Source organism: Antechinus flavipes, chromosome 5, assembly GCF_016432865.1.
Source record: "Antechinus flavipes isolate AdamAnt ecotype Samford, QLD, Australia chromosome 5, AdamAnt_v2, whole genome shotgun sequence".
NCBI classification, from domain to species: domain Eukaryota; kingdom Metazoa; phylum Chordata; class Mammalia; order Dasyuromorphia; family Dasyuridae; genus Antechinus; species Antechinus flavipes.
This window is the reverse complement of record NC_067402.1, coordinates 43,925,681-43,939,602: the sequence shown is the minus strand read 5'-3', so window position 1 is coordinate 43,939,602 and position 13,922 is coordinate 43,925,681. Positions and strand designations below refer to the sequence as shown.

The following is a 13,922-nucleotide window of genomic DNA, read 5'->3' as shown; positions in this document are numbered from 1 at the left end:
TACATTTAAGGAAATTACAGACAAAAATGAAGGGATACAATGGATACCAAAAATAGTAAATATGAGAGTTGGGAGAGCATGGAAAGACAAATTCTTCAATGGAACCAGGAGATCCAGCATTTGTGTAAACAGCCTCCCCTAAGGTATGCCCCTCCCAGAGGGAAAATCCTATAGTACTAGATTGGTGTACTATAGGTGATCTAGTTTGAATCACAGTTGGCAAAGAGCCCTAAAAAAGCTTACTTCAGCATTAAATTTTTTACAATTATATTTCATTCTTACTTGAGTTTTAAAGATTGACAGAAAAATAAAATAGGGCATTATGTCTAAAACCAGCAGATAGTTTGGATCATAAAACATCTCCCTCTACCCATCTGTACAGTAATGCATCACACACTGGCTGGAGCACAGCTTAAGGAGGCAAGTTTTCCAGTTCATTACTCAATTGGGCATTTCTCCTTATTTCATCAAAGGAATAGTTTTTTATCATCTTTCCATTCCTAAAAACAGTTTGGAGAAGATCATGACCATATTCTTCAAGAGCTCCTTTTCCTTCCTCGAGGGTAAGAAAATTTCCAGTAGGTGTCCTATGTAGAGAGAGTCTACCCTTTTTTGACCTTTTGTTTGGATCAGTAATTGGATCCTTAAAGACGTTAAGACTAAGGCCATTGGTAATCACATAACTGCATTTGAAGGAGCAATTCAAAAGATCTCTAGTTAACTTCTGTAACAAAGCTCCACCAGAACCAAAGGAAATATTTTCAATGCTCCATTTTTCTTTCTTCATGCTTTCAACAATCTCTTGTAAATTGTTGATATCAATTCCATCTCCCTGAATAACTCTGAGATAAGGTGGCAACAATTTATACCCTCTTGAGTTTTTAGTAACCGGAAACTTCTTACCTAGAATGTCCAAGACCTTTAAGACAGTCTCAACAGGATTTCCAGAATCGGGTCTGATGATGAGAGGTGCTTCTCTACTCCTTGATACAATTAAATGTCTTAGATTTTCACCCCAGATTTTCTCACATGCATTATAAATGTCATAACTGTCGCTGACCACAGACACAGGAACTGATGAAAACTGTGTTATTGCATGTTTAAATGCCTCCTTTTCCTCGTTTTTGCCCCACGCTGTGATGGTGCTATGTTCTGCAGCTGGAACAGAATATCCAGCTACCGGATCTTTGGTTCCGTAATACTTTTTAATCAAAGTAAGTCCTGTTATCGTATCAGTTCCCTTGAAGTTGACCAAATGAGCCGATGCTCCTATAGCGGCCGTTTCTTGTGAAGAGACTCCTCTGTAGCCAAAATCATGTAATTTATACTCCAGGCCATCTAGGTTCCCGGATGTTTCCATCAAAGCCTTTGCCAAAATTTTTTTCTGTTCCCTGGAGTATGTAGCTACTGTGATTGGATACCAAGTCTGAACAAGGATGGTCTCGATCCAATTTGTTAGCCAGTAGCATTCTGGATCTGTGTTTTCCACAGTGAAGAGAACATTTCCTCTAGGAATGATGGAACCCTCAGGAACAGCTTTTATTTCCACGGGTAGATGGCCATCATATTTTTCAAGGATATAATTCCATCCCTTTTTATTAAAGACATCATCCTGAAAATGCTCTCTGTAGACCTCTTCGGCTTCCTGGATTTTTTCTTTGGTCACTACTTTACCTTTTAAATACTTACAGAGAATGTACTGCAATCCGTAAAACACAGTTTCCTCATTTCCCACCTTCCTCAAGGTGGAGTTTTCAGGTTGTGTCCCGCGGCATTCAAAGTACGAATAAACTTTGCTTGTGTTTGGTGGATATTGCTTGTAGTGAGTTGCCTTGTAGGAATCGGTGGCGAGAAGGATGTTGAACTCGGTTCCGACTTCAGAATCCATCTCGGCGCGTAGGGAGGGGAATTGGACACCAGTCTGGGTGTCTGCACGAGCTGCTGAGATTTAAATGCTCCTGGCTGAGGAGGGCGGGAGAAACCTGACTTCAGAGGAGGCGGGGTCAGGGCCAGAGTCAGAGAACTCCACACTTCTCTACCTCACCTCTCCGCCCCGCTCTTCCCTCCCCCCCCCCCCCCCCCAGGTCGTGTGAGGGCGGGGGAACAGGAGAATTCGGACTCACAAGGTAGGATGGAGAAGTCCAGGCGACTTTTGTTGCTCGGTCTGAAGGCAAGTAAGTTCTGGGCTGACCAGACCCCAAGAAATTAGATTTGGGATTTGGCCATCTTCAGTTTTCTCTCTTTCAAAGAGTCCATCTGAAGGTCAGGCATTGAATGATAAGAGCTTTTCTATTTGTAGCCCCAAATTTAGTAGTCTTTTCTCCTGACAAAATCCCCTGATGTCACCTGGGAAATCTAGTGTGCACAATGCTGTTATATGAAGGTCTTGGGGAGGCTGGAAGAACTGGGGCAGGAACCAAACCAATCTGAACCTTCTTGATGTTTTTTCTTTTTGGAATTCCAGTTTCAGTCTTGATCCTTCTATAGTATCCTGCAAACCTGTGGCTGGTTCCGACAGCTTGTTCAGGCCGGAGCCAATGCTCCAAGGCAGCTTCCAGGCCTTTTGCTTTCCAAGTTCCCTGACCAGGAGAGCCAGTACTTTTGTGTGATCAGTATTCTCTCAGAGAGAAAGTCTTACAGATATATTTTAAATTTCTCCAGATCCTCTGACTAAAGGTCCTCCTAGTGCTGAACTGGCCTCTAGTGGCCATTCCCCCTCAGCTATTTAGAGAGAGGAAAAATTTCCCTAAGAACATCTTTGGCTGCATCCCACAGGTTTTGGTATGTTGTCTCCTTGTCATTCTCTTGAATGACATGATGAATCCAATTATAGATCCAGCCTTGGGCAATCTAATCAAAGAATTAAATCCCACCCAAACTTGTAAAGAGTTTCCCCCTTAGATTAAATTCCTGGAAAGAGTGGGTGGAGTCTGAACAAGATTGAATTAACACTTTTCTCAATCTCCTTTTCAATAATGTCTTTCAGAGGCTGAACTTTGAAATGAGAACTTTAGAGAAAGGGAAAACTCTGGATCTCCCTAAATTGTTAATTATTAAGAATCATTTCTCTCAAAGGGCTACTGAGGGAGAAATGGCCACTAGAGGCCAGTTCAGCACTAGGAGGACCTTTAGCCAGAGGATCTGAAGAAAATTAAAATATATCTATAAGACTTTCTCTCTGGGTGGGGCATACCCTGGGGTGACTGGTCACACAAAAGTACTAGCTACATGAATAAAATGAATTAGTTATGCAATTAAAAAAAGTAACTAGAAAATGAACAAATTAAACCCCCTTCCCCCATTAAATACCAAATTAGAAACTCAAAGGACAGATTAATAAAATGGAAACTAAGAAAACTTGGTTTTGTGCCTATTAGAAGAAGCTGGGGCAGAGAAGATGGAATAAATTTTACACTAGTGCTGTTAGTCCATCAATAATGTACTAACAGAAAAACTTTTGTTCTGTAGGATACTAGAGTAAAACTTTGGATAATGTTACTAAAAGCCTCCCATACTATCTTCTGGTAGTGTCCACAGCTGTTTTTGTAGAAGACTGAGGACATTTGTCTTGATTTTCCTTTAACGGACCATGTTCCCATGCCAGTAAAACATTCCTAAATTCACATCATATTCAGTCTTTGTCTCCCTAGTAGGCTAGTTAACCTGTAAAATATTCTTGTTATCCACATTTAACTTGGCCATTAAAGTTGTTAACAAGATGTAAACACAGGTGTAAACATACTCAATCCTGCCAGGGATCTACAAAAGGTTAAAAAGTGAGGCTGGTTATGCAATTTATCTGGATGTCTTGATTTCTCCCTGTGGAGAACCAAAAAGAAACCCCCTTAAAGGGAGCATACCTTGACTGGTTAAGGAATAGATCCTGCCTCAGAACTGGGGAACTAGATTTGGTTGCTAATTGTGACATCAGCACTAATACAGAAGTAGTTAAAGTGTGAGTGGTTACAAAGGACAGTTTTGTATCAAACTGTACAAGAATCTAAATATTTTTTGAATTGTTAAAAACATCTTGAGCATTTGTTCCTGTTTCAGTGAGCTTCTGCTGTATATTTCTACCAAGTTGATCATTTTTGTAGCCTGTTTTAGGTTTCATGGTTTGTCATTTGCTTGCAGAATTTCTCAATCTGCATCTGATTCCTTAAATCTACTCCATATAGGACAGTTGTTTCTTCTACACAAAAAAGAACACCCAAGACATAGAGGAATTCAAGGACATGTGAAGAAATACTGGGGAAAAAAAATCTCAAGTAGCTTGATGTACTCTTCTTTCTCTTATCTCACAAAACAAAGTGAACATAAAATGTCTATTTCAAGTACCTCACAAGGTTCAGAGCTCCTGGCCAGTTAGGACATGGCTTTCTTTCATGTTTCACCTATGCTTTGTCCTTGGCATTAGCTATAATCCCAAGAAATTCTTGTCCCCAGTGGTTGGTTAATGACTGAATCTAAAAGTTTATGAATCTTATTATAATTCATTGTCAAGCCTGGAAAAAAAAAATACCTCCTTTAGGATTTCCGGTCAAAATTTGTATTCAGGCAAGGAAAGAAGCAAAAGACTGCAGTCAGATACTGGGGGAATCATCTTATCTGGCTTCAATTCTTATGTTCATTCTACATTTGGTATAGTGGATCACTAAGAAAGTAGTTTTTATATTTTAAAATATTTGAATGGTTTTTAGTTAGTTGAAAACCTGAAGGGTAAAAGCAGCTTATGAGGATTTGCTATAAAGTGATCTCAGAAACTCCCCAGCAAAACCCATTGATCATGGTCTTTGACCAGAAAGTCAACTGTGAGTTTTTTGGCAATCTACCAGGAATCAAAACCACTATTTCAATTTGTACTGATTTCAGATTGAAAGTTTCACTATTTCCCCATGACATATAAAAAAAAATCATTTGGTGTCAGCATCAAGATTAAATTCATTTGAATGTAGTTCTGTGGAGTCATTTAACTTGATATCATAAATGTATATTACATTAGCATATTATTTTGTCATGACTTCCTTTTATTAGTGAGTCATACTTCATTCTAATCAGGAGAGGTAACAATTAGTCTTAGAGCTAGACAATCATATTGGACTTAAATTGTCATCCCACTTTAAAAGCTTTGTTTTATATTAATTGTTCATAACTTTATTGGATTGTCAGTAAGTTTTATGTTCAACAATTTCTTATGTAGACATCAGATGCCTTAGAATTCTCGCTATAATATATTTGCAATGCATGAGTTAGCCAAGAATGAAAAATTGAATCAAAATCTTTTTAATAATCAAAAAAGAGGGTTTGAATGAGACAGTGCTTTGGGTTGCTCAATAATTACCAAATTAATAATGAATTGCTCTTTACACACCTGGGACTTCATTGTACTGTTTTTGATCCTTATATGTTTTCTTTATAGGGTTTTATAAATACTTTGTGTATTCTTTGTAAAGAATTCACATGTTGTGAAACTCAGAAGTAATTGCCTTGTACTTAGAATATGGAACACTCATGAATGTTCTTCAGTGATGAGTGTCTAGAGCCCCCCAGTGAAGAACATTGGGGACATCAAAGTTGAGTGTGAAAGGAAGACAAATAATGAACCCGATTAACCAAATTTCATCTAGTTCTACTACCTTCTGATTAAATGGAGGAGCTAGTGGTTCAAACCCCTTCCTTTGAGGTAATTGTTCTGTTATACAATTTTTATGTCTTTAATTATAATGTGTGTTTCATGCTTGATGAAACTTTCATTTTCATTATTCTGGGTTTTTGGTAAACATGAAACAGATATTTTCTGTCTTTGTTATTTAAGAGGTTTTTTCATTCTTTATATTCTTTATCAAGCCTCTATAATAAAGTTTTTGGTTGATATTAAATTATTTTTTCCCCTGCATTGTGCAATCTTTGTAAGTTGTAAGACCATATTCATTTGACTTTCCCTTCCTCAACTAAAGATATCTAGAATTTCTGGCATAGCTTCCTTGTATCATCTCAGCACTATCCCACAATGTGGACCTAGAAAAGCAACTTCAAAAAGTTGTTCTCCTTCTCCTCTGCTATTATCTCCCAGACCTTTAAGTCCCACCACAGTCTTCCACATCCAGTGAGGCCTGACTTTTGGAGCAGCCAGACCAAGGACAGCTCCATTTGGGCCTAGAGGTTCCTGTAGACTTCATTCCCTCACTTGAAACCTGAAAGTGTTGGAATCTTTACAAATTGTTAAGTCATTAGAGTTGATAGAGACAATAATTATCTAATTTAGCATGGTTCAGTATCATAGATCTGATCTTATAAGGAGATGTTTTGGGCCAGAACCTGAAACAAAGTACTAAGTAGAACTAATTGATAATGCTTGTGTTCACACCAGTACTCACTGGAGTTCACAAGTATGGGAGATTGTTTTTTTTTTTTTTCTTCCTTCTTTAAAGTAATAATATAAAGGAGCCAAAATGTGGAGTTCTTGCCAAAATGTTGATGTTTTTCTTCTTTAAAATAATACTCATTCTCTCTGGGAGAAAGTTGGTTTCTTGGGGGAGGTTTTCTGGAGGCAGCCTTAGTTGCAGTTGAAAGTAATAATCACCCAAATGCAGCCAGGTGCTGAAAGTTCAAATCTTTTATTGTGTCCTTCAATATAGTCTGGTTAGTTTTTCTTAGAGGCGCCTCTCTCTCCTTAGTTCTAAGAGCTCTTGCAGCTTTGTCCTTTGCTTCTGCCTCTGCCTCCAGTCAGCACCAAGGTAATAGTTATAATGAATCTTTCTTGCCTCCAAGAGAGGGCTTCTGGCTCTCCCAGAGTGCTCCTCCCCAATCTAATTCAGCTGAACTCTCTTAATTGGGCCTCTGCTTTCTTCTTATATATCAGAGAGTGGGATTATGGGATATCTCCCAGCCTGCTCTCTGGCTCTAAGAGCTTCAAGGGAGGTGTGAATTCAGATATCTCATACTAAACCCTGAAATCTCCTAAACGTGTGAACTCCAATGAGTAAAGGTGTGAACACAAGCATTGTATCAATTAGTTCTACTTACTAGAGAGGACTGTGGGAACCAAGTGTGGATCATGACATAACATTCTCACTCTTTTTGTTGTTGTTTGCATTTTGTTTTCTTATTCATTTTCTTTCCTTTTTGATCTGACCTTTCTTGTGAATCAAGATAAATCCTATATATATACATATATATAGATATATATATGTATATAGATATATATATATAGATAGATAGATATACACACACACACATAAACATATTTATACAATTTATTTTAACACATATAACATATATTAAATTGCTTGCCATCTAGAGTAAGGAGTAGGGGGAATGGAAGGGAAAATCTGAAACACAAGGCTACCCAAGGATCAATGTTGAAAAATTATCTAGGCATATGTTTTGAAAATAAAAAGCTTTAATTAAAAAAAAAATCAATATGCCTCTTGAACTTCAACTTACCCCCTGATGTCCAAAGTCCTCATGGTGGTTACTTTGATGGTTCCTGGACTCAGCTCATTTGGCAATAAAGAGACAAGTTCAATGACAAGAGGAAGCCACAGCTCTGCTCTTCTGGTTCCCAAGTTTGCCTCAGGTATACGGGGAGGTTGGGGGAGCTGGGGAAGATATCTCATGGAAGTTAGTAAAGGACAACTGCACAAGCCATGGTTTTGCTCTGACACAGTCCCTCTGCCCTCTCCCCAGAATTTCTCCAAGACAAACCTAGAGCTGTTGGTAAGGGCTCCCATCTGACTCCTTCTAGCCAATACTTCATTTCCTAATATATTAGGGAGTTTCTAGCCTTAAACACAAGGATGTAGTTGGCCTCCTCAGATTTTGCTAATCAATGTTTTTACTTTGTTGCTTCCCCAAATTACCTGCTCCTATATTTTTCAGAGTATGATCTTGTTTATTTGTTTTTGGAAATTATTTTTGTGCTTGGAAAATGAGCTGATTCTCAATGAGCATAACAATTACTCTTATCCCAAAAAAAAAGAGGTAGAAGACTTAGGTCATGGCTCTGGGAAGGAGAGGAGATGAAAAAGAAAGGGAGGGGGATAGAGGAAAGAGGAGGAGAAGGGGGAGGAAAAAGTATTGTTGATTAGAGAATTGCAATTTAAAACAACTTTGAGGCGACACCTCACAGCTATCAAAATATGACAGAAAGGGAAAATTAACTAATATTGGAGAGCATGTGGGAAAACTCAAAGACTAATGCACTGTTAGTTCCAAATTGTTGGGTCAGTTTACAATTTTACAATGTCCCAAAGAATTATGAAACTGTATACCCTTCAAATCATCTTCATGTGACTATTCAGAGAAGTTCAAAATGAGGAAGCTAGGGCTTCAGGGGAATTACAAGGGATTCAGGGAGACACAGTAGAGCTCCCCCTCTGCCTATAGCTACAAAAATGATTCACAAGCCAGTAACTTGTTATTTGGAGGGGTGGTGGTGTCATTAAAAACTACAGAAAATAGCACTAGTATCAGTTTTAACAGTTTGATCCCCAGAATGCAGACCCAAAGATTCTCTTGCTATTTTTCAACTGGTAATATGATGTTCTGTGTCTTATTATGGGCATAATCTTACAATGTATTTTTGGAAGTGTAATGTCCAGGCTAGCTTTTTGGAGGTCTTCCAGAAGGGTCTTGGTCTCAGCAGGATAGACACCATGAGAATGGTCAGGAATAGAATCTAGATTCTTTATTCTCACCCAGTCTTGATCTTAGTGCAGGAGGTATGAGAGCTACCACAAAGCTGGTCAAACATAGAGTGTCTCTCTTCCAGTCCTTCTTAGTCCTTATATTCCCTATTATAATTACATCATTATAGCATATGAAGTATGGTGATGTAATGATTCTCTGGTTCACACACACACACATACAAGAGAACCATCATCTCATCAATTCCACTGAGTTAACACCTTGTTATAAATATCTTTCTTTCAAGTATATTTCTTCAGAGTTTCAGCCCTCTACATGCAAGTCTTTATAATTTTTCTTGTCTCTTCTGCTGTGATAATATGACACCTCTCCTTAGGAATATTCCTCGACAGCTCCATCTTTATCCCAGTGGTCCTTACCATGGCAATAATCACCATATAGATCATTGTATGCTAATCCTGAAAATGTGATTTCACATACTTCAGTAACTGCTGTGCTAAATAAATTTGTTTATGCTTATAGCAAATAATAATTTTCATTAATTACTCTAACTTTGAAAGCATGAGTCCAACTATTATTAGGAATGTAGCAAACTGTTGCTTTGGTATATTTGGCCAATCTGAATGTCTTCTTGAGAAATTCTAATTTAAATGAATATCGATGTCTTTTCTCTGATTTACATGATTTGTTTTTGTTTTATCTAATCTTGGTTTAAAAATTATTTCTTATGATTGTTTTTCATTGATCAGTAACATATTCTTTAACTTGGAATGGAGTGAACTTTCAGCAGAAACCAATATTTCACCCTTCTCAACATTAGATAAGATTTGAGATATGACTATGGCATATGATAGAGGCATTATATCTTACAGTTTATTTCATGTGCCCAGTAGTTGAGGAATATTATCCCAAAGAGGCAAGATATACCTTGGTGCTTCTTATTTCTCCTGATATGCTATTAGCCTCCTTGTCAAGTTGATAATCATTAGTTCCAAGGAGTGCTAGCTTACAATCTTGTGGTGAACTAAAATTTGCTTTGATTTTTGGGAGCAATTAAATCATACCATACTTGTTGTGAACTCTATCAGTGATAATTCCAGTGGTTCTTCTAGAACCAGGTTAACCAGTTTTCAGAGACTTTGCTCCTGGGGATTCTGGGAGACACAGTAGTCATCTCCCTCTGCCCATAGTTAAGAATTGAGGTTAAATGACTTGCCCAGGGTAACACAGCTAGGAAGTGTTAAATGTCTGAGGCCAGATTTGAACTCTGGTTCTCCTGACTTCAGGGCTGGCATCCTCTCCAATCAGGCATTTTTTTAAAAGACCATATAGCAAAACCTAAGTCAAAGTAGTCTCCAGACTTGTTTAATTGAATATTAGGTCTTCTGTTAAGGACAGATAGGTGGAAACCCCCTAAAGACTATCTGTAAAGGCCCCCTCCTCTCCAAATAATTACAAATACTAGATTTCCTCTGGCTCATGCTAGCTGTGACTTTTTTGTTCGTGATCTTTACTAGTTCCCCCTTGCTGGGTTATTGTGCTAACCCATTGAATATCGGCAAGATAATGTCTCAAACCTATAGCACCTAACACTTTCAGCTGATGATTCATCTAAGTACTAACCAGATTTGATTTGACAGCTTATTTTCAAACTTATTTTCCATGTCTTTGCAAAAGTCAAATTTCCTTTTGGTCTTTAGCATTCTTAGCATATCTGTGCCATGCTAATCTCTACTTTTTTTTTGTTGTTGTTGTTAAAAAAATCTTAATTTTAATTTGACATTTCAGATATATATTACTTCACACATTTATAGATAAAATATTCAGAAAAACTAAGGACATTAACTAAAATTATTTTTTTTTAGCAAGTTACTCATACTTACATGAATTTTATGGGCACCAAAAATACCTGTATTTTTATACTTTGTTATGATCTCTCTCTTGGTTTTTAAAGAAGAGAGGCTTTTAATGGCAAGACATTCCAAATGATCTTCATCTTTCGAGTTTATTTTCCATGTCTTTGCAAAATCAAATCTGATCCTGCTTCAGCATTTCTCTATGTCCTTCGCTCAGCTTGAAATCACACTGGGGCTACTTTACCTTCAAGTGACAGAGCCTGAATTGCTTTGCTGCTCTCCTCTCACAACTTGGTTTATTTACCTCTGGCTCCTGATTATTAAGCTCAGACTCAGTGTTATAGAATACATACATACACATACACACAAATTGGATTTCCTGCTCTTAGTTGGTAAAGCTTTCTCTTTAGTATCAATTTCTCCTGGGAATGTTTCCGGTAGCAGAGTTCATTCCAAGCAACTTGTACTAACTCTTCCTCTTGCTGTTGACTGCTTTTGGGGTACCTTTTCTGTGTTCTCTTCCCGTTCTGTAGCTCAGACATTCTGTAAGTATACTGGATATAATATGGTCAAAAACTTGAATGGGGCATAATACCAGCTGAATGCTAGAGGATGACTGTTTCAAAACAATACTAGAACATTGTCATTCTTTGTCCCTATAATCTGTGCATAAAACATGCACTTCTGTAATTAATGCCTTCTTTATCAGGAAAAGTCTGTTGCTAAGAAATCTGGGACTTGATTATTCCAATAATCCATGTTAATTTGACCTTGATAATTTCTAGGTCAAATAATTAGACTTGTTCTTTTCTGGAGAATGTAGATTCCTGAAAAACAAGGAGAAAATTTGCATTTCTTAGTTGGGAAACAGAGATTAAGGTAGATGAGCTTATTGCTACTTCCATCTTAAATTGGTCACGACTGGAATCAGCTGAGCCTTCCATTAGTGAAGCCTTATTTTAATCTAGATTCTGGGTGATATAAGGTTTGAAATTGTCCAATCTGTGAGGGAAAAAAAAACATTAAGATAGAGCTTCAAGCCAATAGAACTTCTTTAAAAGAGTCCATGGCCTTCTCTAATGAAGTGAACCCCACATCTTCCTAATGATATGAGATGTCTCTGGTACCCAGGGTCCTATTTTTAAAGAGTTTGACACTGGGTTCAATACCTATACACTCTGGAGAAGCAACACAAAAACCCTGTTGGATGGAACATCTTGTATTGAGGGCCAAAATGATATTTCAGGCACAAAATGGTATATCAATGGTCCATTTCTGTTCATATTTAGAGATATAATGCACCATCCACTTGACTTTTTTCATATGTAACCTACATATGGCCCTGCCAGATAGGGTTCCCTTCCTTAACTTGGCCTTCTCTCTCCTATTTGGAGTTGCTCCAGGAAATCTGAAGTGCTCATGACATAGCTCACGCCTCCCCATTCTCTAGTGAAGATTACAACCCCCAAATTTCTAGAAGCATGTCTATGCTATCCTTAATAACTATCCTTAATTCTTATTATGCAGAACATATAGACATGGAAATCATACACATGTAGGTTCATACAAATTAAATTTTATCCCTTGAGTGATCCCTACCTTCCCCATCCCCTCAACTCCCACTTGGAGTTATTTCAGGGAAATCTCCTGCTATACTCATGGTAAAGCTCATATCTAGATTTCTCTGCCCTGATGAAAGAGTTTCTTTGTGCAGTTAGATGGTAAGGGAGATAGAGCAACTAGAACCAGGCAGACCTAACTTCAAATCCAGCCTTATACACTTACCTAGCTGCATGACTGTGGATAGGTCATTTAATGTATTTGTTTCATTTTTTTCATGTAAATAAATGGGGATGATAATATTACCATTTCCAAGGGTTGTTGGGAGGATAAAATGGAATAATTGTAAAATGCTTCGCATAGGGTCTGCCACATAGTAAGCCTTACATAAATGTTAGTTGTTATTATGATCCTAGATGAAGCCCCTTCAAAGGACAACTTTATTTTTGGTCTGTTTCTTGCTATGTTCTGTCTATAACTCATGGTTACACATGTATTATAGACTTTTTTGTGAGCTAATTTGTATTAATTATGTATAACCCACAACCCTGAGATTATACAGAATAGAGATAATGCTTTGGCTGGTTGCCCCTTTCTTCCTCTTCTTGGAGTTTTTCCAGGGAATTATCTTAGTATGCTTATGTTATAACCTTTGTCACCCTAATAAAGGCAAAAAATCCCCTTACTCCTCCATGAGCATTCAAGATAAAACATGAATGCTATTTATTTTTAATGGATAGAAGATACAAGAAATGCTCAAGACCCACAGGATCCCATCAACAGAAACAGAAAAACCAGCAGTCCAATTAACTTTCCTCTGCAAAGGAAGTGAATTTGCATTCTCTATTGGGACAATACTGGCATCTTGGCAAAATCTCCAACTGAATTATATAGTACTCTAATACTCCCCCAGGAATCTTTCTACACTTGGAGAGGGGCTCTGATTAAAACATAATTCCTTTCTCTTTGGACAGGAACTGTCTTGTAACTCATTCATTGATTTTTGTTTTGTTTTTTCTCCTCCAATGAGGATGCTGCACAGAATCTATTTTGATACTTTTATTCCCTCTAAACAATATATTATATCAGGAAATCTTTCTTTTTTGTAAGCACAATTACCGATGTTTTAAATTTGGCACCAAATAGGTAAACACGTGTTTGTAGGTGATTTTTCTGTGCCTTAATGGGTTCTTGACCTAAAAATCTATTCTAAGGTCCTTGTGAGCAGAAAAATGTAAAGGCAAAAAGGAAAATAAAGGCAGAAGGCAATTGGGAACTTAAGTTAAGACTCTATTAGTTCACTTGACCATGTATTGTTTATCAGATCAGTATTTCTACCCTTTCCCTTCTTTATGTCATCCAAGTGAATGGCTTAAGTGGAAAACAGAATGTGAAGTTGGTTTCTTGAACTTCTTCAGAAACATTTATTTTCCCCAGCAGCCTGACTTTCAAGTTTGAGAAATGAGAATGTTGGTCTAAAAAGTTGATGGTAAAAACCAGCCAATCTAGACTACTGCATGGCCTTCTCTGAGGGAAGGAAGGGCCCTTGAATATAGGAAGCTCTTGACTGCTGCCTTCATGGTGTTAGCCAGTAGGGAAGGCTTCACAAGATATGGATAGCAATTTGACTTATTACAAGAAAGGCACATGATTGTGGGAACTCCTTATATATCAAGGAAGAAGCCTACAATACTAAAAGAAGCTTGAATATTTATGAATTACAAAAAGGGAAATCTCATGAAATCAGTGTAGGATAATCCCCTACCAAATAGCAGTAGCATGGAAGGAGCAAGTGTGCAGTAGAGGAAAGGAAAGGATTAATCATTTCCTGAAAGAAAGAAGCAAGATAGAAAAGAG

At 37.6% G+C, this 13,922-nt stretch overlaps 1 protein-coding gene across 1 annotated transcript; it reads right to left on the bottom strand.

Annotated features, from left to right (window-relative positions):
- Positions 1 to 412: 412 nt before the first annotated feature.
- On the bottom strand, positions 413 to 1,888 carry LOC127538533 (nicotinamide phosphoribosyltransferase-like). Its single transcript, XM_051962348.1, has one exon. The coding sequence runs from the start codon at positions 1,886 to 1,888 to the stop codon at positions 413 to 415; it is 1,476 nt and encodes a 491-aa protein (XP_051818308.1).
- Positions 1,889 to 13,922: the final 12,034 nt, after the last annotated feature.